The sequence below is a fragment of the Callithrix jacchus genome, chromosome 13, assembly GCF_049354715.1.
Source record: "Callithrix jacchus isolate 240 chromosome 13, calJac240_pri, whole genome shotgun sequence".
NCBI lineage: Eukaryota > Metazoa > Chordata > Mammalia > Primates > Cebidae > Callithrix > Callithrix jacchus.
In genome coordinates this window covers 53,129,621-53,157,107 of record NC_133514.1, presented here as the reverse complement: position 1 = coordinate 53,157,107, position 27,487 = coordinate 53,129,621, and the positions used below count along the sequence as shown (strand labels likewise).

Genomic DNA, 27,487 nt, shown 5'->3' with positions numbered 1-27,487 from the left:
ATCAGCGCTTGTTTTTTACGGACTGGTGGTGCCTAGCGTTTTATGTAGCAGCAGCCAAAAGTTTGTGACTCCTGATTTCATAATTATAGATTTACATGCGATTAATAAGTGTGACAATTCAAACAGCAGAGGTTGTCATTTCAGAATAAGTGGTTGTTCTCAGAAAGGAATCTCATCTGAGGGATCAATTTCCCAGGAAGTAGATGGAACCAATGCTGGGTGTGAGCACCTCTCTGATATCAACTATACAAATGAGTATACAATGAAACACTGCCAGGACCGCAGGTAGGGTTTTACTGTACTTTATTTCAGGGTCTGCAGTCATAATTGGGTTTATTCCAATGTCTCCTCAGCAGTCAGTAATTTGAGCCCCTTTCATTACTGTTAAAGCAGCAGCGGCTGTATCTTCAGAGCCTGTGAGGCTATGAGTAATTTGAGCTCCGCAACGTGAAACAAGAAAGCACTAATAGTATTTGTGAGTTCTAGAAATTGGACTTTTTTTATTTAAAGAAGAAATTTAGGCTGGTGTGGTGGCTTATGCCTGTAATCCCAGCCCTTTGGGAGGCTGTGGCGGGAGGATTGTGGAGGGAGTTTGCGTTAGCTTGGCTCACATAGCAAGACCTTGTCTTCGCAGAAAAACCCCAACATTTTAAAATAGCTGGGTCTGGTGGTGCACACCTGTAGTGTCAGCTACTGGGGAGGCTGAAGCGAGAGGATCACTTGAGCCCAGGAGTTTGAGGCTGCAGTGAGCTATGATTGCACCACTGCACTCCAGCCTGGGTGACAGAGCAAGACCCTCCCTCTTAAAAAAAAAAAGGGGAGAAATGTACACTTGGCAGGGAAGTTGATATAACCTAGTAAGAGCTGTAACAGGTTTTCACTAGGACTCAAAAGAGTTTGGTTCTGACTCTAGCAACCAGCTATATGACCTTGAGGAAGTCACACAGTTTTCTCTTTAGCAAAATGAGGGGACTGGACAAGATGGCCTGTGGTATTCTCAGAATCTTACGAAATGGAAAATTATATGCATAGATGAGTTTCCATCAGTGTGGCCTTAAAGACAGGCCTCTCTGGTCCTGTCTCTCTTCCAAGGCTCCTTCTTCACCCAGTAGGCTTCATTCTCTTTTCTGCGTCCCCGCTTTGTGTCTTCACCTGCAATAGTCACGATTCCCCTGGCACTTTCCTTGTGTGTGAGTCACAGCCCCAGCGATGTTCCTGCAGGGAGGGGCAAGACTCAGGGCCGAGTGACGCCTTAGCCTGGCTCCTGGCTGTCCTCAGCAAACTGCGGGCAGGGTGTGCCCCTGGTGGCCAGCCGAGGAACAGCACCCACCCCTGGAGGTCGGCAGCTGCATCCACTTGAGTGGTTGGTCCCAAGTCAGTGGCCAGAGGATTCAATGGTGGTGGTCTTTGTAGAAATGTTTCCTTTTCTGAGACAAACTAAAACTTTGCCTATCCTTTTATCCTGTTATTTCTTTTCTATCAAATGTCTAAGAGTGTACACTTGACAGTGCATTATAAAAGAGGTGAGAATTAAAATGTTTTAAAATAAACAGTGACTTCTTTCGCTGAAAAATCAATGCTTAAATCTAAATTTGAGCAGACTTGCTGCTGTAACTATTCCGACAAGCTGGAGTTGACGCTTGAGCCCTTTGTAGAGGATGATGAGTAGAGCCAAACATTGAGCACTGTCAGGTGGCATTTTCCTTTTCCACCTTCAAGGGCATTTTGGTGCTGGCCTTGCAGGATTTGTTGGCTGCTTTGAGACTTGCGTCCATTGTTTTGGGCACATCCTTTGGGAGAGTATACGATAGATTCCAAAGGGGTGCTCCCCAGAGCAGTGCCCCCACCGAGAAGATGCACCCTCAGTCCTGTGCCCACAGACACCTGAGGGAACTGAAAAAGCCTGCGCCGCCTAAGGAGGAAGTCCCTGGGGCAGACAGGAACCAGGACAGGTTTCTCTCTGGGTGATAGGGTGAGCCTGGATATCAAGGAAGGAAGAAAAGGAGCAAATCGAAGTGTTGTCTCCTGAGCTTGGGGGTGTTACAGGTGGGGCAGCCCTGCCTCACCATTTGTGTGCTGGTCCTCCCTCCGTGTGCCTTGCCCTGCTGGGGAACTCCTGAAGGCCAGGGAGGGTGGAACAGTATCTCCCTGTCAGTGGGGTCTAGCCTCCTGTTGGCATGGGAAAGGGAGGGTTTGGGGAATGCTGTTGAGCGAGTGAAGAACGAATGAATGAATGAATGAATGAATGAATGAATGGAAGAGCCCTGAGAAAGATAATTCCTAAACTGCAATGGAGAAACGTAGAAATGAGTGGAGTTGGTGTTGGGGAGAGGTCCCCACCCCGCCTACTTGGCAGTTTGTAGGCCTCATGAAAGTGTGCTGCCTGCTGCAAGGGGCATTTTCCTAATCTTCAAGGGCAGGGCAGGGTGGGGGGGGGCAGGGCGTCACTTTTTCTCAGTGTTCAGTTTCTCCAGGGTTACATGGGCTGAAGTCTGGCAAGGATCTGCTCCTCCATAGGAGGTCTTAAAAATGACTCAGATGTAAAGAGTTGTGGTCTGGGGGACTGTGAGGGAACATGAGTCAGAATCCATACTTGAGGTGCAGCTCAGAAATAGCAGTGGCATCGATTGGCATCTCACGAGCTGATGTTTTAATTCTGCCATCACCTCTTTGAACTCTGCGCATTGATTTGCACGCTGCAGATAAATAGCAGCTTTGGTGCTGTGTTTGTTAGGGCTCAGAGTCAGTGCAGGCTGCTCTCCTTGGGAGGCGAGATCTTCTAGAGAGGGATTTTCTGATGAGTATTAAAAACCAAGTCCCCTGTTGCCAGATTTGCTGGAATTGTCCCCCATAAACAGGGCCGAGAAGGAGTAAAAATAATTCAGATTGCCAGCTGGTATTTCAAATCCCATTTCATATTTCGTGTCTGAAGAAAACCACATTCCTCTGAATTTCAACATTTTGTCCTTGATCTTTTGGCTTTCAAAGTTACACCTTTAACGTAAGAGAATAAAATCAACTATGTTTTCCTTCCCTCGATAAATGACTTGTTTCCCTTTTGTTTATAGTTTTTAGAACACCTCCACCATCCTCTCAGGTGGGAACGTGTTGGCAATGGCACTGTGTTAATAAGGCCTTGGGTCCCGGGTTCTCTGCCCTCCCTGCCTCTTTCAGAACAGCAGCCATTACCAACAGAGGGCAGATGCTTTTCTCTACTTCCTTCTACTTTTTGGTTAACTTCCTGACTTTATTTTCTAACTCCTCCTTGAAATTTTAATTTCTACTATGATATTTTTCATTATTTTTTTTGAGACAGGGTCTCACTCTGTCACCCAGGCTGCTCACTGCACCCTTGAACTCCCAGCCTTAAGCAATCTTCCTGCCTCAGCTTCCCAAGTAGCTGGGACTATAGGCTCATGTCACCACACCTGGCTAATTTTTACTTTATTTTTGTAGAGTCAGGGGTCTTGCTATGTTGCCCAGGCTGGTCTTATACTCCTGGCCTCAAGTGTTCATCCTGCTTTGACCTCCCAAAGTGCTGGGGTTACAGGTGTGAGCCGCTACACCTAGTCACATTTTAAATTTCTAAGAGCTTGGTCATATTCTCTGAATGATCTCTTAAAATAGCATCCTGCTCTTTCGTGCGTGTGTGTGGAGCGGGGAGCATATGAATGTCTGGCATTTCTTAGGAGTGTTTATATTGAAAAAATTAAAATGTAAGTTGAAAGCTCTGTTTGTATTGGGGCTTATCAACTGCTGCACACATGGCCTTTGGTTAGGGGACCCAAAATATCAGGAACTCAAGAGCTCTTTTTCTCTTACCTAAAGGGGATCCCCCACTGCTTCTGTGTAGGCTTATGCAGCTCAGAGTGAACAGCACCCGGCCACTCCCTTAGCTGTGCCTGATGTCCCCAAGCCCAGCTCTGTCTGCTGCAGGCTTCCTAGAGAGTAAAGCTCTGACCCTGGTTATGTGGCCTGGGGCTCCAAGGGTAGGTTGTTGTGTAGCCTTTCGACTGATCTGTTTTCAGCCATGCCCTCCAAGTCTTGATGTCTTCTGAGAGTCTGCGGCATGAATTGATCTGCTTCTTTATTGGCTTCTCTCCCTGCCAGCACTCGGTTTCAGCTTCTTCATTCTCAGGGACCGCTTGTCCTCCTGAATTTTGTTGATACCACTTGTCTGGTGTTGTCTCTTCTCCTATCTCTTTGACCTTGTGAATTTGTGTCTTTTATTTCTTAAACCACTTTACAAAGGCTTTGGAAGGGAGTGGATGTAAATGCATGTATTCAATTTCCAGTGTGTAATTGGATCCTTGTCCTAATCAGCTTTAAATAATTACTTAGAGTGAAAGATTTGAGATAAGACCATTATATAATTAAGCAAAATTTGGAAGTTATTACCCAACCATCAGATTCTAAAAAGAAAATGTTAGAAATGTGGAAATTAGAATTAATAGGATGACACCCAGAGAAACAGATTAGGTGTCTTCTGAATGCAAGATTTTGAACAGAATAAATTCTATTTCTGCCAAAACAATGTGGTATGTTCACATACTTCTTCTCTAGACCCCTCCCAAGATTTCCAAATTTCTAAAAAATACATCCATGGTGAACATGTTCATTTTTGGTTAAATATTATATATATGTCAGGCATGTTTCTGAAACTTATTTTTACCATACTTTTTTCTTTCTGTGAAAGCAACACAATTTTATTGTAGAAAATATTGGTAAGAAATAGAAGAAAATATTCTCCACTCCCTCTCCCAGTCGCATCAACCAGAAATAGGCAGTCCTGTCCTCTGGTTATCTGTGAGAGTTGCCGCCCTTCATCTTCACAGTTGTATCCTCATTTCTTTTCTAGGACACTGGGGTTGGGAAATCAAGCATTGTGTGTCGATTTGTCCAGGATCACTTTGACCACAACATCAGCCCTACTATTGGGTAAGTTCCTGTATGTCGTTCTCCTTCACGTGGCTTCCTTTCACAGCATCAGAATGGTCACTCTGTCTGTGCCTGAGCTCTCAGGCAGGGCCACAGTTTTCACCCCAGCCAGTGAGAATCAATCCCAGCTGTAGACCGACAGATGTTCAAGGACTTCTGAATATGTGTCCAGGTTTACTGTCCCTGTCAGTCATTTTTTTCGTAGTCACCCTTCCTCATGCTACCTCCCAAGGTCGTTTCCTTGATCTCTGAGAACATTATTCTGCAAATCTTGTCAGAATTATTTCCAGACAGAAGAGGATATGCAAAGCAAACGCCTGGTAATTCTGCTTTAAGTTGCCTGATAGTAAACCCTGGAAATGCCATCCACCAGTGCCTCAGTGCTGTCTGGACAGTCTGAGGAACAGAATGACTTTCCTTTTTTGGAATTATCTTTTTTTTATCCCCCTTGAGACTAAGTCTTGCTCTGTCATGTTGACCAGGCTGGAGTGCAATGGGGCCATCTTGGCTCACTGCAACCTCCACCTCCCGGGGTCAAGCAATTCTCCTGCCTCAGCCTCCTGAGTAGCTAGTATTACAGGTGTGTACCACCATGCCCAGCTGTATTTTTGTATTTGTAGTAGAGATGGGGTTTCACCATGTTGGTCAGGCTGGTCTCGAACTCCTGACCTAAAGCAATCCACCTGCCTCGGCCTCCCAAAGTGTTCGGATTACAGGCATGAATCACTGTGCCTAGCCCCTTTTCTGGAATTATCTAATGCCAGCGTTTCCACTCCCATGCATGGGGTGGGGTGGAGGCGCATTATCAAATTCTCCTGACCTTGGGATGCACAATTGTTTTCCTCTTCATCTCCCCTTTCCAATGAGCTCGTTGGCCACATGTGCTTTTGCTTTGCTGTTTGGCAAGTGTCTGCTTCTTCACTCTTAGAACTTGGCCTTGCTTATTTTTCAGCCTGAGGATATCATGTCTTTGTAGGCAAGCTTTTGCTTTCCTCAGAAGGGAATGAGTGTGTCTGTATGTTTTGGGAAACCTGCAAGATTGTTGAGGATGGGAGACTATCAGAAGTGGAGAAAATTCATGGCAGGAAATAAGTAGTGCTCAAGAGTTCTTGGCTGATAGGCCAGCGGTTGGACCTGTGTAGCTGAGAAAACCCACATTTTGTTGTTTAAAAGTGACTTAAAGAAACATATTCATGAAAATGTCAAGAATTAGGAAAGGTCTGAGATTTTACCCTAATTATAGGCCTGCAACTTGTTAACAAGTTAGCAATTGTAACTTTGTTAGCCTGACTCAGTTTCAGGGATGCTGGCAGAAGACAAAAGACCCCCCAGGTCAGAGACAGAGGCAGTACCAATAACCAGAGTTTTGCATTTTGCATTGGTTTCCTCGGTCCAAATTTCCACAGGGTGACACGAGAATCAGACACCTCACATGCAGGGGGTTATGTTACAGGAGGAACCCTGAGCGGAGGGAACCCATGTCTTCTTCTACATGGGGCGGTGAGAATGTTGGTTCTCAGCTCTAGAGGGAGATGCTCCCTTCCAAGGATGTTTGCTATGCAGGTTGAGCATCCCTAATCCAAAAACCAAAAATCCAGAATACTCCCAAATCTGAAACTTTTGAGTGCCAACAAGAAGCTCAAAGGTCATACTCAAAGTGCTCATTGGAATATTTCATATTTTGGAATTTCAGCTTTGGGCTATTCAACTGGGTAAGTATAATGCAATTGTTGCAAAATTTTAAAAAATCCAGCTGGGCGAGCTGGTTAACACCTGTAATTCTAGCTGTTTGGGAGGCCGAGGTGGGTGGACCACATGAGGTCAGGAGTTCAAGACCAGCTTGGCCAACGTAGTAAAACCCCATCTCTACTAAAAATGCAAAATTAGCCAGGCATGGTGGCACATGCCTATAGTCCAGCTACTTGGGAGGCTGAGGCAAGAGAAGGTGCTGATTGCAGTGAGCTGAGATTGCACCACTGCGCTCCAGCCTGGGTAATAGAGCAAAACTCCATCTAAAAAAATATCCCAAATTCAAAACACTCTGGTACTAAACATTTTGGATAAGGGATACTCAGCCTGTACAAGCATCCTTGAAAACACAATCCGGAAAAAACTGTGTTTGCTTGCAAGATGTGCACGATGTGAGAGTCTGTAAAGAACTGTCTCCTAACGTAGGCACTTCTGTGATAGGTACAGTTTTCATGGAGGAAATTCTTTTCACTCTGCTCTGGACCATACTGTTTTTTCCAGTCTTATTTTTCACTTCGTGTGTTTTTTTTTTCTGATAATAAAAAGCAGAACTGATAAGAATGATTAATAATAAGTATGGTTTCAGAAGATAGAAGAGAGGTTTGTGCCTTCTACTTTCTAAACTTTTGTTTAAAAATTTTTTAAATAACAAATCTGTATTCCTTTTGTAATGATCTTTTTTAAAGTAAAAAGACAATTTTTACTTTTAAAAAAAGCAAATTTGCAGGGCGAGTACATAAAAAAGATAAGCATAAGTGTTAAGCATAGGTATAGGCATGATACATAGGACAGTTCAGTCATTTTGGTCACAATCTTTTGGTCAAAGAGAGTTGCTGTGCCAGTCCAGATTCAAGGGAGAGGAGACACAGGCCACCTCATGGTGGGAGGAGCTGCACATGCGTAGAGGGAGGGTGGGGGATGGGGGGTGGATCGTTGGTACCATTTTGGAGACAAACACAGTTGACAGTGTTTTTCTAATAAATGTCTTTTGGTACTTTGGGGTTTCAAAAAACTTATGTATTACAATTGACCCTTGAACAACTCAGTGATTAAGGTTGCTGACCCCTGGACAGTTGAAAAACCACCTATAACCTTTTTTTTTTTTTTTTTTTTGCTCTGTCTCCCAGGCTGGAGTGCAGTGGTGTGATCTCGTCTCACTGCAACCTCTGCCTCCTGGGTTCAAGCAGGTCCAAGCGATTCTCCTGCCTCAGCCTCCCAAGTAGTTAGGGATTACAAGTGTGCACCACCAAGCTAGGCTAATTTTTATATTTTTAGTAGAGACAGAGTTTCACCATGTTGGCCAGGCTGGTCTCAAACTCCTGACCTCAGGTGATCCACCCGCCTTCTCCTCCCAAAGTGCTGGGATTACAGATGTGAGCCACTGTGCCTGGCTCCACTTATAACTTTTGACTCCCCCAAAACTTACCTGCTAACAGCCAACTGTTGACCTGAAGCCTTACCAAGAAATAGTCAATTCGCTTACAATAAAGTAAGCTACATAAAAGAAAACATTTCTAAGAAAATCATAAGGAAGAGAAAATACCTTTACTATTCATTAAGTGGAAGTGGACCATCATAAAGGTCTTCATCTGCGTCGTCTTCACACTGAGTAGGCTTAGGAGAAGCAGGAAGAGTAGGGGTTGGTCTTGCTCTCTTGAGGGTGGGAGGTGGAGGAGATCAACTTAGAAGTGGGCCAATGCCATTCAAACCCAGGTTCCAGGGTCAGCGGTCTATGGAAATTCTCTGCACTTTCTGCTCAGTTTTTCCTGTAAACTAAAAGTGCTCTAAAAAAATTGTTATTAGTTTAAAAATTATATCTTAGTTTTAAAAATCATGAAAAATTTTATACTATGCAGAAATATATAAAATAAAAAGTGAGGTCAGAGGATTTTACTGGCTTTTCAATCCCTTATTCTTACAGTTTACATAACCAATATTTAGAGTCCAAAGTGCATGTTTAACATATTTCTTATAAGTACTTTCTGTGGACATGCAGGTGTATAAGTAGATAATTTCTAAAAATTAAAATGTATCACACTTTACCTAACAATCCACAATATATGTTCCCAGTCCACTTAGGTCCTCCTAACTCTTTTTCATGGCTGGTTGCCAGCCTCTGGGAAACTGAGTCAGGCTGCCAAGTGGTGACTGTTAACTTGTTATTAAGTTGCAGGCTGCAATTAGGGTATAAGACAAGTATGCCCTGTGCAATGTTTGGGACATGTGTATACTAAAAATTTGTTAGTTTTTTACCTGAAATTCCAATTGAACTGGCATCCTGTATTTTTATTTGCTGAATGTCACAACCCTCACCTCACCCCTCCTTTGGACTTAAGCCAGGCTGGTTGGGCTTCCGAGTCTTGCAACCAAAGGGACCTCAATAGAAGCAGACAGTTGTGAAACAGGGGCTTAGACAGGGGCTCAACTTTAATTGTGACACAGACAAGATTAAAGTCTAATTGTTTTGATTATTAAAGTTCATGTTTGACTAGGCATGGTGGCTCCTGCCTGTAATCCCAGACCTTTGGGAGGCCGAGGTGGGTGGATCGTTTGAGCCCAGGAGTTCAAGATCATCTTGGGCAACAGGGTCAAACTCCGTCTCTATAAAAAAAAAAAAATATGAAAATTAACTGGGTGCAGTGGCACGTGCCTGTAGTCCTAGCTACTTGGGAGGCTACTTGAGACAGAGTCTTCTCTGTTGCCCAGGCTGCAGTACAGTGGCACGATCTTGGCTCACTGCAACTTCTACCTCCCAGGTTCAAGCAATTCTCCTGCCTCAGCCTCCCAAGTAGCTGGGACTATAGGCATGCACCACCACGCCCTGCTAATTTTTGTATTTTTAGTAGAGTCAGGACTTCACCATGTTGGCCAGGCTGGTCTTGAGCTCCTGACCTCAGGTGATCCGCCCAACCTGACCTCCCAAAGGAGATTACAGGAGTGAGCCACTGCGCCAAGCCCTGTTCCGATTTCTACCTCCTTCCTTGCTTTTTCTGCGGAGTCAGTGGCAGGCTCACCCCCTCCACCCTTATGTATTGTCTTCCTGCTATAATTTAACTTGCTGATTAAAAATTGATGAAAATTGCCCCTCTGGAATTTTGAGAAAATGTTTTAAAACCCCGGTTGCAGAAAAATAAAGCTAGTGGGAACATGTTCTAAATGACATATACAGTTTTCCTGGAAGGTGGCATAAATGGAAAACTTTTAAAATGTTTGCGTGTTTTTCCAAAAGCTGGTAGATTCGGTGGGCTGAGGAACTGATTTATATTAATAGATTTGTTTTGTTTGGCCTTCACAGGGCTCTAAAGACTTTAAGCCAACAGTGAAGAATCAGGAGACTTTCATGTAGTAAACTTGCATTCCTGGCTTCTTTTGAAAAAAAAATCAATGGGTTTGGAGCCCTGGTGCCCATTTTCATGTGGCAGGAGCCAGCTGGTGCCACTCTGCATGGGAGGCCAGTCCTCCCCCGTTCACGCCATTCCTGCTGGGTATTATTACTATTATGTTCCTCAGTATTAACGTTCACACCTAGCCCGCTTCACCCATTTATATGTCCTTCCTGGTCTGTAGACATTTCAGTTCCTGGCCCCAGGACTGCCTGCTTGGCAGTAACCCTGCTGGCCACCACCAGGCCCAGGGTGGTAAGGGGACTTGCCTAGGTGCACACAGCCCGTGAGCAGCACTCTCATGGCTCACACCAAGTGAGTCCACTCTCAAAGCCCACCCTTGTTCTTCCTACTGGAATCACACGACCTTTGGTAAAAGGCCATAGGCTGTAAAATGCCATTGCTTCAGCATTAAAAGAGTTAATTCTTATGGTCTCTCGGATTCACTCTGAAAAACCTTGGCTCTGCTATTCACGCAGATTGCACTGACATCTTGAGTGTGTGTGCATGTGTGTGTCTCCCTTTTTATTTCAACTTTTGTAAGGAGATTATGTTACTTCTCTGCCAGATTTTGGTTTCCACAGATAATGAAGTCAGTTTAGCAGGCCAGTGTGCCCCCTCCACCATTTTTGAGGGTAATCTGTACAGAAGAAAAGATGCCTGAGGTTCTTGTCTGTTTGGTTGGTTTTTTGAGACAGGGTCTTGCTCTGTCATCCAGGCTGGAACTGGAGTGCAGTGGTGTGATCATGGCTCACTGCAGCCTCCACCTCCCAGGCTTAAGCAATCCTTCTACCTTGGCCTCCTGAGTAGCTGAGGCCACAGGTGTGTGCCACCACACCTGTCTGTTTTTAAATTTTTGTTTTTAATTAAATTTTTTAGTTTTTGTGGAAATGAGGTTATACTGTATTGTTGCCTATGCTGGATGAAGTGCTTAAGATCAAAAGCTAGAAAAGACTTAAAAACCAACAACAAACCTCAGTTAACCAAAAAAGAGCCATGATTGTCATGGTCCTCATTTCAAATACTGAGAGTGTTTTTCCTAGTGGCGAGAGATCAGGAGCACAGAGGGATGTGTGTGTGAGGTGTGCCTTCCTATACTACTATTAAAGTTGCTCTTCACAGCTCTCTGTGAACCAAGGGGAATTTCACAGGTATCCATTTCCCTATTTGTCCCTACGAACACCTTCTATTTAGTGCAGAGTAGGTATTGGCCCCGTTTCACAGAACAGGAAACCAGGGGCTTTATGGGCTGTTTAATTGAGTCTGGCAGCGAGGGCCTCTACTTCCTCTTCCTGGTTGTACCACTAGACTCTTCTTTCACCAGGAACCAGGCAGTCTTCTGAGATTAGGGTTTTCCCCGCTTACCTATACTGTGAAGGGGTTGGACTGGATATTTTATATTTTTTTCCTAAGATTTTAAAGGCATGAACTTTGTTTTCTAACCCTAAGGAGAATGTTTTAAGGGTAGGGTTGTTGTATTATTTATCCCAGCACCTAGAGTATATTGAAGAATAAATGAAAATCTGGCTACCATCAAAAGTGAAAATAAAAACAAAATACACAAAAACAAAATTTTGATAGAGTTGTCCAATAAAAATTTCAAATGAGTTTATGGAAAAAAATCCACAAACAAAGTTAAAGGGCAAATGTTAAACTGGAAAATAATATTTAAAATATATTACTACAAAAGGTTAGTAGAAAATACTCAAAAAATGAATAAGGGAAGGATGATGACCTTAGTTGAAAAGCAGGCAAAGGTCATGAACTAGAGAAAAGTTCCTTTACAAAGAAAAATGCAAGTGAACAATAAATGTTAAAATGATGTTTAAACTTGTGATAAGCATAGTGAACACAAACAGAGATTTGAAAGATTAATAATGATTGAGGAAAAGGCCATCTCATACACCACCATGGACATGTGGGTTGGTACAACCTAAGTTTGGCACATGTAGTAAAAGTGTATCTATTTTATTTATTTATTTATTTATAGAGACAGAGTCTTGCTGTGTCGCCCAGGCTGGAGTGCAGTGGCACAATCATGGCTCACTGTACCCTTGACCTCCTGGGCTCAAGGGATCCTCCTGCCTCAGCTTCTTGAGTAGCTGGGACGACAGGCACAAGCCACTGCACTTGGCTGCTTTTTTAATTTTGTAGAGCAGGGGGTCTTGCTATGTTGCCCAGGCTGTTCTTGAACTTGTGGCCTCAAGGGATACTCTCACCTTGGCCTCCCAAAGTGCTGGGATTATAGGTGTCAGCAACCATACCCAGCTCTACTTTTTTTTTCCTCTGTTGCCTGGCTCTACTTTTTAAAAATTAAATCTAAGGATATAGTTGTGCGGGAACACAAAGATGTAAGTATAAGGATATTCACTGAATCATTATAATAGTGAGCAATAGGTAACCAAAATGTCCATCATTAGAGTATTGAATAATTCCATAACTTGGTGTATGATCTTCAGTCATTTTAGATGATATTGATCTATATTCATAGAGATTGAAAGATTTTAGGTGATTTTTTTTGTTTTTTGAAATGGAGCCTTGCCTTGCTCTGTCACCCAGGCTGAAGTGCGGTGGTATGATCTTGGCTCACTGCAACCTCTGCCTCCTAGGTTCAAGCAATTCTCTTGCCTCAGCACCCCCAAGCAGCCGGGATTACAGGCATGCAGCACCATACCTGGCTAATTTTGTATTTTTAGTAGAGACGGGGTTTTGCCATATTGGCCAGGCTGGTCTCAAACTCCCGACCTCAAGTGGTCTGCCCACCTCGGCCTCCCAAAGTGCTGGGATTAAAGTTGTGAGCCACTGCATCCAGCTGATTTTAGATGATACTGATCTATATTCACAGAAATGGAAAGATTTCCAGGATATATAAAGTTGAGGAAAAGCAAAATTTAGATAGAGTATGATCAATTTTCAGAGCAAAAGTTGTATTAAAATAGAGTTTTCTGCAAACTCGGAAGCAGATCACATGGGATGGTCACACCACAGTGTGATTGACATAAAGACTGGTATTATTTGGGAAGAAGCCTGGAAGAGGAAGGAGAGGAAAGAAAAAGAGTCAGGAACAGTTCTTACTCAGGGATGCTGGGCTTTCAGGGGTGTGGCTGTGAATTCTCTGAGGATGAGTGGGAATGCTTGGACCCTGCACAGCAGCCTCTATAGAGGGACGTGATGTTGGAGAGCTACAAGAACCTGGTCACCATAGCAGGAAATTCTCTTCCTGACCCGAATATTATCTTCATGATGGAGCAAGGGAAAGACCTGTGGACAGTGGAGAGTCAAGTGAAAATAGCAAGAAAGCGAAAAGAGTGGGAATGTATCAAAGGTGTAATCAGAGTGGTGCTGCAGCTCAAGCAGAAACACATGGAGAGATCTTATCATGATGGACAGCTTTCATGTGGTAGGGTGTCATGATATATATGTCATCATTGCATATATATAGGTTTTTACCTAGGTTCCTGGCTTCTAACTCCCAAGCCCTTCTTATAATCTTGAGGCACTTAAGGCCTCAGAAAATAGAATCTCTGTCTTACCTTCTCCTGTCCTCCTTTTACCTTCCCAAGGCAGAACTCTAATCTGATCACAGGTCCTTGCGGAGAGAGCCCTGCCCCATTCTCTAGAGGAAGGAATGCTACACAGAGAGGCCAAGAAGAACCTGAACAAACAGGCCTTGCTGGGTTTTGATCATGCACTTTTTGTCCAATCACATATTTGGGTTTTGATCATGCAGTTTTTGTCCAATCACATATGTACAAGATCGTTAAGAATGTCTATGAAGGCTGGGCGCAGTGGCTTATGTCTGTAATCCCAGACCTTTGGGAGGCCAAGGTGGGCGGATCACCTGAAGTCAGGGTTTGAGACCAACCTGACCTTCTCTACTAAAATTGCAAAACTAGCCAGGTGTGATGATGCATCTCTGTAATCCCCACTACTCAGGAGGCTGAAGCGGGAGAATTGCTTGAACCCAGGAGATGGAGTTGCAACAAGCTGAGATCATGCGATTACGCAATTGCACTGCAGCCTGGGCGACAGTTAGACTCTGCCTTAAAAAAAAAAAAACAGTAAGAATGTCTATATAATGAAGCCCCCATAAAAACTAAAAAAAAAACAGGGTTTGGGAAGCTTCTGGAGACCTGAGGTTCCTGGAGAGAGGTGCCCAGGGAGGGCATGGCGGCTCTGTGTCCCCTTCCCGCTTACCTTTCCCTATGCATCGCTTCATCTGTATCCTTTACAGTATCCTTTATGAGAAACTGGTCACTATAAGTAAGTGTTTCCTTGGGATCTGTGAGCTGCTGTAGAAAATTAATCAAACCCAAAGAGGGGTTGGTGGGAACCCCAACCTGAGGCCTGTCGATCAGTTCTAGAGGCCCAGACTTGGGACTGGTGTCTATGGAGGGGCAGTCTTGGGGATTGAGCCCTTAACCTGTAGGATCTGACAGCATCTCCAGGGGGAGAGTGTCAGAATTGAATTGGAGGACACCTAGTTGGTGTCTGCTGCTGATGGTGAGGAGAAACTGCTACAGATTTGGTCATAGAAGTCCTCTTCTGTGCTGATGGTTGTTGTGGTGTGAGAGTAGAGGAAAATCTTGGTTCGAGAGAGCTACCCGTATACATCTGGCTTCTGGAAACTCTCTGCTTCCTTCTCTCTAACGGATATCTTTCCTAAATGTGCAATCAAGGAATTATTTTCCAAAAAGAAAAGTAATACGGGAGAAATATTCCACACGGTGTCATTTGAAAGACATGAAGTCTTGACATTGGAGACTTTTGCTTCACAGAAATCCAGAAAAATAGACAGTACTTTGAGTGTCAGTGGAGAAGTGATGAAAGCAGTTACAAGAGTGCCTAAAAATCTCACTGGTAGAGAGACCAACATGATAGAGGGGATGCAGGCAACTAAAAATCAGCTTGATTAAGTTTTCAGTCATATCCACCTGAAATACAGCTATTTGAAGCTAAAGAGAAAATTTATGAATGTCATCAAGTTGAAAAGTCTATCAGTAGTGGTCTCTCAGTTTTACCACTCCAAAGAATTCCTTCTAAACCCAAATCCATATTTCTAAGTAATGTGGGACTTAACTTAGTCTATTCTTCCTCATATAAGAACAGAAAGCGCACATTAGGAAAAACCTTACAAGTGTAATGAGTGTGGCAAAACCTTTAATTATATGACTCACTCTATGCTATATACTAGATAATCCATTCCAGAGAGAAATGACATAAATGTGATTTATTGGTCAAAAATAAAACCTTGCACATCACTGGAGAGAGTTTATACTGGAGAGAAACTCTACAAATGTAAGAAATGTGACAAGGTTTTCAGTCACAATTCATATCTTACAAGACATTGGAGAATTCATACTGGAGATGAACCTTACAAGTGTAATGAGTGTGACAAAGCCTTCAGTGTGCAGTCAGTACTTACCATCAGGTGATGCATACTGGAGAGAAGCCTTATGAAATGAGTGTGGCAATGTCTTCATGCACAATTCACTTCTCCCACAACATCCAAGAATTCATTCTTGGGAGAATCCTTACAAACACAATGAGTATGGCAAACCCTTCATCATGAGTTCAAGCATTAATTGACATCAGAGAGTCCATACTAAAGAAAAATCATATAACTGTAATGTATGTAGCAGAGGCTTCATCCAGATTTCACACTCACTAGGCATGGAAATAAGCATTTGCAATGAAACCACAGAAGTTTAATGTGCCTGCTGAGCCCGTCACCCAAGGATCAAAACTGTAGAACATCAGAGGAGTCAGATGAAGAATGACTCAATCTTTAGTTCTCTGAGATTAACTTTCGACATTTCACACTGCAGAACAATTACAAGTCAAAACATGTTAAAACTCATAACGTGGTATCTATCAAAAGTACCAGGATGTTGGGCAGTGGCCAGTTATCTTTGAAGAGGTTATAAAATATTTTTGTCAGTTATTTGAAGTGTCTTGAAAAGGCTACTTTACTACTTATGACTTTCAACTTGAGCTTTGAAATACAAGAGGCTAAAATCCAGGATATGCAAGGAACTCAAACAACTCAACAGCAAAGAAAACCCAAGTAAAATGATTTAAAATGGGCAAGGAATCTGAATGGACGTTTCTAAAAATAAGACATACAAATTGCCATACTTAGATGAAAAAATGCTCAACATCACTAATTATCAGGGAAATGCAAATTAAAACTACAGGGAGATATCATGTCTCTCCAGTTAGAATGGCTATCATTAACAATTAAAAAGAAAGTAAATGCTGGAAAGAATGAAGAGAAAAGGGAATTCTTGTGCTCTGTTGGTAAATTAAACACTGTTTACGTTAGTACAGCCATTATGGAAGATAGCATGGAGATTTCTCAGAAAAGCTAAAAATAGGACAACCTTACAGTCCAGCAGTTCTACTACTGGGTATTTATGCAAAGGAGAGGGACTCAGTGTATCAAAGGAATACCCACTCTCACATATTTATTGCTGCACTATTCACAACAGCCAAGATATGGAATCAACCCAAGTGTCCATCAACAAATGAATGGAGGCTGGCACAGTGGCTCACACCTGTAATCCCAGCACTTTGGGAGGCTGAGGAGGGTAGATCACCTGAGGTCAGGAGTTTGAGACCAGCCTGGTCAACATGGTGAACCCCAATCTCTACTAAAGAAAAATACAAAAATTAGCTAGGCATGGTGGCACATGCCTGTAATCTTAGCTACTTGGGAGGCTGAGGCAGGAGAATTGCATGAACCTGGGAGGCAGAGGTTGCAGTGAGCTGAGACGGTGCCACTGCACTCCAGTCTGGGTGGTAGAGTGAGACTCTGTCTCAAAAAAACAAAACAAAAACAAAAACGAATGAATGGATAAAGAAAATGTGGTATATATATAGAGAGACAGTACTTTGAGTGGAATACTATTGGAATACCATTTAGCTGTAAAAAGGAATGAAATCCTGTTGTTCATGACAACACAGATGAACCTGGAGGTTCATAACATAACACATTATGTTAAGTGAAATAAGCCAGGCACAGAAAGATATATACAGCATGTTCTCACTCATATATGAGAAGAACAAAAAAAAATGCTCATAGAAGTATAGTAGAATTGTGGTTATTAGAAGCTGAGAAGTGTTGGGGGAGGGAAGAATAGGGAGAGATTGTTTAACAAAATTATAGCTAGATGAGAGGCAAATGTTCCAGTGTTCTGTAGCACTGTAGAATAATTATGGCTACAATATTTTAGTGTACAGTTTCGAAAATTTAGAAGAGGGGATTTTGGATGTTCACAACACCAAGGAATGATAAATGTTCAGGATGATGAATATGCTGATTACCATGATTTGATTATTACACATTGTATACATGTAGGTACATATCACTGTGCATCCCATAAGATGCATGATGATTGTGTATCAGCTAAAAATAGAAGGAAAACAAGAACTGAATGAATAATCCCATTTTAAAAGTTGCATAAAAATAATTGGGAAGGACATATACCAATTTATTAGCAGTGATTATGACTGGGCGGTGAAATATGGTTGGTTTTCATTTCCTTTTCATTTTTTGAGTTTCTTTGTAATGAAATACATGTGTTGCTTTTAAAATGGGAAAAGTAATAAAGATATTCACATTTTTGGAATTTATTAGCTCTTCCTAGTGGTCTGGATATACATTTTAAACACTTTTAAAGAAATAAAGGAATAGAAGTGGTTTTAATAATACCGGATCTTATCACTTAGAATACTTAGAATCTCAACTTAGTGCAATTGTAGGTTGACAATTAGAACTCACTATTGTGGGGCTAGTATGGGAATTGCAGTAGACTTTTCTACTAGGGACTTCTGTAATTTGGCTTCTTATTCTTAGAAAATTTAGAGGCTGAGGAAATATTACTCTGATGATGCTAGTGGACCAGGCTGGACCATACGAAAGTAAGGGAAAGAACCCCCGACTCTATCCCTAAAACCCCAGTGTTCATCTCCTAAGAATAAGAACATAATGAGGACAGCACGATCATACCTAGAAAATTAATTTGAGTTAATGATAATATCTTACATTTAGTGTGAATTTAAAAATTTTTCACTTGTCCTTAAAATTGGGGGGTGAGGGGTACAAGGTCTCACTCTGTCACCCAGAGTGGAGTGCATTGGGCAATATTGGCTCTTTACTACAGCCTCAAACTCCTGGGCTCAAGCTGTCCTTCTGCCTCAGTCTTCCAAGCTGCCAGAACTACAGGCTCGCGCCATAATGCTCAGCTGATTAAAAATTTGTTTTTTCTAAAGAAGGAGTCTTGCTGTGTTGCCCAGGCTGGTCTTGAAATCCTGGCCTCAAGCCATCCTCCTGCTTCAGCTTTCCAAAGTGCTAGGATTACAGGAAAGAGCCACCACACCTGGCCAGCTGTTTTTCCCCTAATCTGGGATCCAGCCAAGGTTTATATGTTGCATTTGGTTGTTTTATCTCTTTCCTCTCAATCTAGATTCTAGAAGAATCTCCCTGCATTTTTCTGGTTTGCTTTTCATGACATTGACTTATTTGAAGCATTCAGGTCAGCTTGCCTTATAGAATGTTTCACATTCTACCTTTGCCTGATTGTTTTCTTACAATTAAATTCAGACTAAACATTTGTGGTCTGAACGCTGTAAAAGTGATGTATCTACTTATTCCATCACTTCAGGAGGCTCTCATATCAGGTTGTCCCACTATTAGGGATGCTTGCTATTTTTTAATGAATAGGAAACTTTGTCTCATAAAAGTCAAGACTATTGAACATTCTTTGTGTTTGTATACCCTTCATGTGTACAAAAAAATGCTTTTTCAAAGGAAATATGCAAAAAAGAAAATACTAAGTGTTTCATCATCTACTGAGGCTTTAAAATCCTTTCTTTTTGGACTCAGAAGGGAGGAAAAAAAATCCTTCCTTTTTTATAGAGAAAACATAAATATGTGTTAAGCTGTCAATCTTTGTCCTTGCATTTATGCAAGCAGATTGGGGCTTAGATGTAGCATTCTATTAGTTGCTACTAGTGTTGGATTCATATCAGCGTAGTAAATATGTTAAGGCAACATTTTTTGTGCCATTGTAAGGCCAAAACCATAACATGCCAACATAGCAGCTGCCATTTTCACTCTCAATTACTGTAATAAGATTTTTTTTTTTTTTTTTTTTTTTTTTGCCAATCAGTTTGAGCTAATCAGGTTGCTCAGGTTAGCCTTGAACTGATGACCTCGCCTTCGCGAGCGCCATGAGCTCCGCCGGGAGCCACTTTGGACCCCTGTAATAAGTTTTTTAAATCCAAGGTTGTATTCTTTTCTGAGATCTGGGGGTATTTGAATAATTGAAGTTAACTGGTTTTAGAAAGATTGTTTGTTTGTTTTTGAGACAGAGTCTTGCTCTATCACTCAGGCCAGAGTGCAGCGGTGAGATTTTGGCTCACTGCAGCCCCTGCCTCCTGGGTTCAAGTGATTCTCTTGCCTCAGCCTCCCAAGTAATTGGGACTACAGGTGCCCACCACCACACACAGCTAATTTTTGTTATTTTTAATTTTTATTTTACTTTTTTTTTTTTTTTTAATTTTTTATTGGATTATAGGTTTTGGGGTACATGAGCAGAGCATGCAAGACAGTTGCGTAGGTACACACATGGCAGTGTGCTTTGCTTTTCTTCTCCCCTTCACCCACATTTGGCATTTCTCCCCAGGCTATCCCTCCCCACCTCCCCCTCCCACTGGCCCTCCCCTTTTCCCCCCAATAGACCCCAGTGTTTAGTACTCCCCTTTCTGTGTCCATGTGTTCTCATTTTTCATCACCCACCTATGAGTGAGAATATGTGGTGTTTCATTTTCTGTTCTTGTGTCAGTTTGCTGAGGATGATGTTTTCCAGATTCATCCATGTCCCTACAAACGACACGAACTCATCATTTCTGATTGCTGCATAATATTCCATGGTGTATATGTGCCACATTTTTCCAATCCAGTCTATTATCAATGGGCATTTGGGTTGATTCCAGGTCTTTGCTATTGTAAACAGTGCTGCAATGAACATTCGTGTACATGTGTCCTTATAGTAGAACGATTTATAGTCTTTTGGATATATACCCAGTAATGGGATTGCTGGGTCAAATGGAATTTCTATTTCTAAGGCCTTGAGGAATCGCCACACTGTCTTCCACAATGGTTGAACTAATTTACACTCCCACCAACAGTGTAAAAGTGTTCCTTTTTCTCCACATCCTCTCCAGCATCTGTTGTCTCCAGATTTTTTAATGATCGCCATTCTAACTGGCGTGAGATGGTATCTCAATGTGGTTTTGATTTGCATCTCTCTGATGACCAGTGACGATGAGCATTTTTTCATATGATTGTTGGCCTCATATATGTCTTCTTTCGTAAAGTATCTGTTCATATCCTTTGCCCACTTTTGAATGGGCTTGTTTGTTTTTTTCCTGTAAATCTGCTTGAGTTGTTTGTAAATTCTGGATATCAGCCCTTTGTCAGATGGGTAGACTGCGAAAATTTTTTCCCATTCTGTTGGTTGCCGATCCACTCTAGTGACTGTTTCTTTTGCCGTGCAGAAGCTGTGGAGTTTCATTAGGTCCCATTTGTCTATTTTGGCTTTTGTTGCCAATGCTCTTGGTGTTTTGTTCATGAAGTCCTTGCCTACTCCTATGTCCTGGATAGTTTTGCCTAGATTTCCTTCTAGGGTTTTTATGGTGCCAGGTCTTATGTTTAAGTCTTTAATCCATCTGGAGTTAATTTTAGTGTAAGGTGTCAGGAAGGGGTCCAGTTTCTGCTTTCTGCACATGGCTAGCCAGTTTTCCCAACATGGAATCCTTGCCCCATTGCTTGTTTTTGTCAGGTTTATCAAAGATTGTATAGTTGTATGTATGTTGTGTTGCCTCCGGTGCCTCTGTTTTGTTCCATTGGTCTATATCTCTGTTTTGGTACCAGTACCATGCTGTTTTGATTACTGTAGCCTTGTAGTATAGTTTGAAATCCGGTAGTGTGATGCCCCCCGCTGTGTTCTTTTTGCTTAGAATTGACTTGGCTATGCGGGCTCTCTTTTGGTTCCATATGAAGTTCATGGTGGTTTTTTCCAGTTCTGTGAAGAAAGTCGGTGGTAGCTTGATGGGGATAGCATTGATTCTGTAAATTACTTTGGGCAGTATAGCCATTTTCACGATATTAATTCTTCCTAACCATGAACATGGAATGTTTCTCCATCTGTTTGTGTCCTCTCTGATTTCGTTGAGCAGTGGTTTGTAGTTCTCCTTGAAGAGGTCCCTTACGTTCCTTGTGAGTTGTATTCCAAGGTATTTTATTCTTTTTGTAGCAATTGTGAATGGCAGTTCGCTCTTGATTTGGCTTTCTTTAAGTCTGTTATTGGTGTAGACGAATGCTTGTGATTTTTGCACATTGATTTTATATCCTGAGACTTTGCTGAAGTTGTTTATCAGTTTCAGGAGTTTTTGGGCTGAGGCGATGGGGTCTTCTAGGTATACTATCATGTCGTCTGCAAATAGAGACAATTTGGCTTCCACCTTTCCTATTTGAATACCCTTTATTTCTTTTTCTTGCCTGATTGCTCTGGCTAGAACTTCCAGTACTATATTGAATAGGAGTGGTGAGAGAGGGCATCCTTGTCTAGTGCCAGATTTCAAAGGGAATGCTTCCAGTTTTTGCCCATTCAGTATGATATTGGCTGTTGGTTTGTCATAAATAGCTTTTATTACTTTGAGATACGTTCCATCGATACCGAGTTTATTGAGGGTTTTTAGCATAAAGGGCTGTTGAATTTTGTCAAATGCCTTCTCTGCGTCAATTGAGATAATCATGTGGTTTTTGTTTTTGGTTCTGTTTATGTGGTGAATTACGTTGATAGACTTGCGTATGCTGAACCAGCCTTGCATCCCTGGGATGAATCCTACTTGATCATGATGAATAAGTTTTTTGATTTGCTGTTACAATCGGCTTGCCAATATTTTATTGAAGATTTTTGCATCTATGTTCATCATGGATATTGGCCTGAAGTTTTCTTTTCTCGTTGGGTCTCTGCTGGGTTTTGGTATCAGGATGATGTTGGTCTCATAAAATGATTTGGGAAGGATTCCCTCTTTTTGGATTGTTTGAAATAGTTTTAGAAGGAATGGTACCAGCTCCTCCTTGTGTGTCTGGTAGAATTCGGCTGTGAACCCGTCTGGACCTGGGCTTTTTTTGTGAGGTAGGCTCTTAATTGCTGCCTCAACTTCAGACCTTGTTATTGGTCTATTCATAGTTTCAGCTTCCTCCTGGTTTAGGCTTGGGAGGACACAGGAGTCCAGGAATTTATCCATTTCTTCCAGGTTTACTAGTTTATGTGCATAGAGTTGTTTGTAATATTCTCTGATGATGGTTTGAATTTCTGTGGAATCTGTGGTGATTTCCCCTTTATCATTTTTTATTGCATCTATTTGGTTGTTCTCTCTTTTATTTTTAATCAATCTGGCTAGTGGTCTGTCTATTTTGTTGATCTTTTCAAAAAACCAGCTCTTGGATTTATTGATTTTTTGAAGGGTTTTTTGTGTCTCAATCTCCTTCAGCTCAGCTCTGATCTTAGTAATTTCTTGTCTTCTGCTGGGTTTTGAGTTTTTTTGATCTTGCTCCTCTAGCTCTTTCAATTTTGACAATAGGGTGTCAATTTTGGATCTCTCCATTCTCCTCATATGGGCACTTATTGCTATATACTTTCCTCTAGAGACTGCTTTAAATGTATCCCAGAGGTTCTGGCACGTTGTGTCTTCGTTCTCATTGGTTTCGAAGCACTTCTTTATTTCTGCCTTCATTTCGTTGTTTACCCAGTCAACATTCAAGAGCCAGTTGTTCAGTTTCCATGAAGCTGTGCGGTTCTGGGTCTGTTTCTGAATTCTGAGTTCTAACTTGATTGCACTATGGTCTGAGAGGCTGTTTGTTATGATTTCTGTTGTTTTGCATTTGTTGAGCAGTGCTTTACTTCCAATTATGTGGTCAGTTTTAGAGTAGGTGTGATGTGGTGCTGAGAAAAATGTGTATTCTGTGGATTTGGGGTGGAGAGTTCTGTAAATGTCCACCAGGTTTGCTTGCTCCAGGTCTGAGTTCAAGCCCTGGGTATCCTTGTTGATTTTTTGTCTGGTTGATCTGTCTAGTATTGACAGTGGAGTGTTAAAGTCTCCCACTATTATTGTGTGGGAGTCTAAGTCCTTCTGTAAGTCATTAAGAACTTGCCTTATGTATCTGGGTGCTCCTGTGTTGGGTCCATATATGTTTAGGATCGTTAGCTCTTCTTGTTGTATCGATCCTTTTACCATTATGTAATGGCCTTCTTTGTCTCTTTTGATCTTTGTTGCTTTAAAGTCTATTTTATCAGAGATGAGAATTGCAACTCCTGCTTTTTTTTGCTTTCAATTAGCTTGGTAAATCTTCTTCCATCCCTTTATTTTGAGCCTTTGTGTATCCTTGCATGTGAGATGGGTTTCCTGGATACAGCACACTGATGGGTTTTGGATTTTTATCCAATTTGCCAGTCTGTGTCTTTTGATTGGTGCATTTAGTCCATTTACATTTAGGGTTAATATTGTTATGTGTGAATTTGATACTGCCATTTTGATGCTAAGTGGCTGTTTTGCCTGTTAGTTGTTGTAGATTCTTCATTATGTTGAAGCTCTTTAGCATTCAGTGTGATTTTGGAATGGCTGGTACTGATTGATCCTTTCTATGTGTAGTGCCTCTTTTAGGAGCTCTTGTAAAGCAGGCCTGGTGGTGACAAAATCTCTGAGTACTTGCTTGTTCGCAAAGGATTTTATTCTTCCTTCACTTCTGAAGCTCAGTTTGTCTGGATATGAAATTCTGGGTTGAAAGTTCTTTTCTTTAAGAATGTTGAATATTGGCCCCCACTCTCTTCTGGCTTGTAGTGTTTCTGCCGAGAGATCTGCTGTGAGTCTGACGGGCTTCCCTTTGTGGGTGACCCGACCTTTCTCTCTGGCTGCCCTTAGTATTCTCTCCTTTATTTCAACCCTGTTGAATCTGACGATTATGTGCCTTGGGGTTGCTCTTCTTGCGGAATATCTTTGTGGTGTTCTCTGTATTTCCTGCAATTGAGTGTTGGCTTGTCTTGCTAGGTGGGGGAAATTTTCCTGGATGATGTCCTGAAGAGTATTTTCCAGCTGGGATTCATTCTCTTCGTCCCCTTCTGGTACACCTATCAAACGTAGGTTAGGTCTTTTCACATAGTCCCACATTTCTTGGAGACTTTGTTCATTCCTTTTTGCGCTTTTTTCTCTGATCTTGGTTTCTCATTTCATTTCGTTGAGTTGGTCTTCGACTTCAGATATTCTTTCTTCTGCTTGGTCAATTCGGCTATTGAAACTTGCGTTTGCTTCGCGAAGTTCTCGTATTGTGTTTTTCAGCTCCTTTAATTCATTCATATTCCTCTCTAAGGTATCCATTCTTGTTATCATTTCCTCGAATCTTTTTTCAAATCTTTTTTCAAGGTTCTTAGTTTCTTTGCATTGATTTAATACATGATCTTTTAGCTCACAAAAGTTTCTCATTATCCATCTTCTGAAGTCTAATTCCGTCATTTCGTCACAGTCATTCTCCGTCCAGCTTTGTTCCCTTGCTGGTGAGGAGTTTTGGTCCTTTCTAGGAGGCGATGTGTTCTGGTTTCGGGTGTTTTCCTCCTTTTTGCGCTGGTTTCTTCCCATCTTTGTGGATTTGTCCGCTGGTCGTCTGCGTAGTTGCTGACTTTTCGTTTGGGTCTCTGAGTGGACACCCAGAATGTTGATGATGAAGTATTTCTGTTGCTTGGTTTTCCTTCTACCAGTCTAGCCCCTTCGCTGTATGACTGTTGAGGTCCGCTCCAGACCCTGCTTGTCTGGGGTGCACCTCTAGTAGCCGTGGCACAGCGAGGGATGCTACCAGTTTCTTTTTCTGCTCTCTTTGTCCCAGGATGATGCCTGCCTAATGACAGTCTTTTGGATATAGAGGGGTCAGGGAGCTGCTTGAGGAGACAGTTTGTACTTTATAGGGGTTTAATTGCTGAGCTGTGCACTCTGTTGTTCATTCAGGGCTGTTAGGCTGCTATGTTTGATTCTGCTGCAACAGAGCTCATTAAACAACCCTTTTTTTTTTCTCAAAAGCTCTGTGTTGAGGGGTTTGGGCTTTATTTTTGGATGTCCGATCAGGTGTCCTGCCCAGCTCGAAGGCAGACTAGCCACTGTTTGGCTGCCGAGGCTCCGCCCTGCTGTTGTGTGATTCGCGCTGTTCCTGCCGGCTCTGCTGTGGTCTCCGCCACGCCCTGCGGCGGAGTCTCTTCGTTGTAGCGTGTTGCCTCAGCAACGGCAGGCTGCGTCAGCAGTGGGCGTGTACCTCAGTAGGGACGGGTTGCCTCTGCAGCGGCTGGCTACGTCAGCAGTGGGCGTGTATCTCAGTCGGGGCGGGTTGCCTCGGCAGCGGCTGGCTACGTCAGCAGTGGGCGTGTATCTCAGTTGGGGCGGGTTGCCTCGGCAACGGCTGGCTGCGTCAGCAGTGGGCGTGTATATCAGTTGGGGCAGGTTGCCTCCGTAGTGGTGGACGCCCCTCCCCCACAGAGCGTCTCGGACCGTCTGCCCGGGATAGTTTGAAATCGCGGTTTTGTTCGTCCCACTGGGTATCCCAAACGATCTGTCCCTGCAATCCCCTGGGCTGGGCTACTGTGCAAGTCTCGTTCAGTCTCAAGTCCAGCCCTCTCAAGTCTCAGGTTGCCGGTTCAACAAGGCACCCGGACAAGCACGCCCTGTGGGGATTGCTGGATAGGGCCGGCCGCCGCCGCCCCGGCTGCTGGCTTCGCCAGGCAGACCTACTGCCTGGCGTCCCGTGTCTTTTTATACTTGGGAGTTTCCCCGTTCTGTGGGCAACAAAGATCAGTCTGGAAATGCAGCACTGACTCACCGTTTGCGGATTCAACGCGGGCTCCAATCCTGGGTTGTTCTCACAGCGCCATCTTGAGTCCCCTCTCTTATTTTACTTTTTTTTGAGACGAAGTCTTATACTGTCACCCAGGCTGGAGTGCAATGATGCAATCTCAGCTCACTGAAACCTCCACTTCCCAGGTTCAAGTGGTTCTCCTGCTTCAGCCTCCCAAGTAGCTGGGGCTACAGGCACATGCCACCACACCCAGCTAATTTTTTATATTTTTAGCAGAGATGGGGTTTCACCATGTTGGCCAGGCTGGTCTCGAACTCCCGACCTCATGATCCGCCCTCCTCAGCCTCCCAAAGTGCTGGGATTACAGGTGTGAGCCTGAATCACAGGCTTTTGAATGCCTCTTTTGTTTTGTTCTGTTTCAACGCCCCCAGGTGGACTAACAGAAAATGCAGAATATTTTCTTTTAGGTGTCATGAGTCTTCTAGCCCTTTTCTCCTCAGTGGTTTCCAAGGACCAGGGCCTTTTAAGGTTCTGCTGAGATGTAGCATTTAACTTGTTCGACTTGTGAATCTTTGTAAAGAAACAATTCAATAATGTGAAGATGTTGACTCTCTTTTTCAGGGCATCTTTTATGACCAAAACTGTACCTTGTGGAAATGAACTTCACAAGTTCCTCATCTGGGACACTGCTGGTCAGGAACGGGTGAGTAGATGCTGTTTCTTGGCTTTTCGGTGAAAATAAGATCAGCTTCTGATTTGTTTGCATTAGACAAGACTTTGGTTGTAGGTGACAGAAATCTAGCTTGAAATGATGTAAGCAAAAAGGAAATGTACTCATTAGCTATGTGAAAAGTCTAAGGGGGAGGGTGAGGCGGAGCTGAGTTCAGGTCCCCCAAATGTGTCGTGAGAGGAGCCCATCTCTATTTCTGTTTCTTTCCATTTAGTGCAATTGTGGTTGCACCCTTGATTCGGTTCATTTTTAGCAGACTCATTCTCACTCTGGTCCCAAAAGCATTTCTACACCTACCTTCAGCCTTTTTAGCCACTACCGGGTGAGCATGCATCTCTTCTGCAAGTGGTAACATACATCTTAGTGCCTCTGAGTTCTCATTGGCCTGCTTTAGGCCCCGTGCCCATTCCCGAACTTCAGGTGGTACAGTGTTCTGGGGGATTTGGTGCCCCTACTGGTGGGACTCGGCAGTACTCTGACCCTGTAGAGGCAGGGGCTGCTGTCAGCCCCACCTAAACCCCGTTGTCTGGAAGTCAGGTAGGCTTAGTGCCCCCGGGAAAATCTGGGGTCTCTTACTGGAAAAATGGGTCAATGGATGCTGGGTTATCAAAAACAGCAAATGACTTCTCTCTTACTCCTAATTCTCTTTATTTGCTAGAAATACTTACAGAGAAGACTATATATTTTAGAAGGTCTTGCCTTTAGATTCAAAAAAGGGAAAGGTTGAATACTAACACAGTGTCACAGAATACTTGCATAATAACTAGAGCGTATATTATA

General features: G+C 42.8%; 1 protein-coding gene across 1 annotated transcript in view; it reads left to right on the top strand.

Annotated features, from left to right (window-relative positions):
* RAB31 (RAB31, member RAS oncogene family) overlaps positions 1 to 27,487 on the top strand; it is a 166,296-nt gene that overhangs the window by 67,520 nt on the left and 71,289 nt on the right. The window contains exons 2-3 of the mRNA XM_008979480.5: positions 4,859 to 4,938; positions 26,599 to 26,680. Coding sequence (XP_008977728.1) covers positions 4,859 to 4,938; positions 26,599 to 26,680 — 162 coding nt within the window. The remainder of the gene's footprint in view (positions 1 to 4,858; positions 4,939 to 26,598; positions 26,681 to 27,487) is intronic.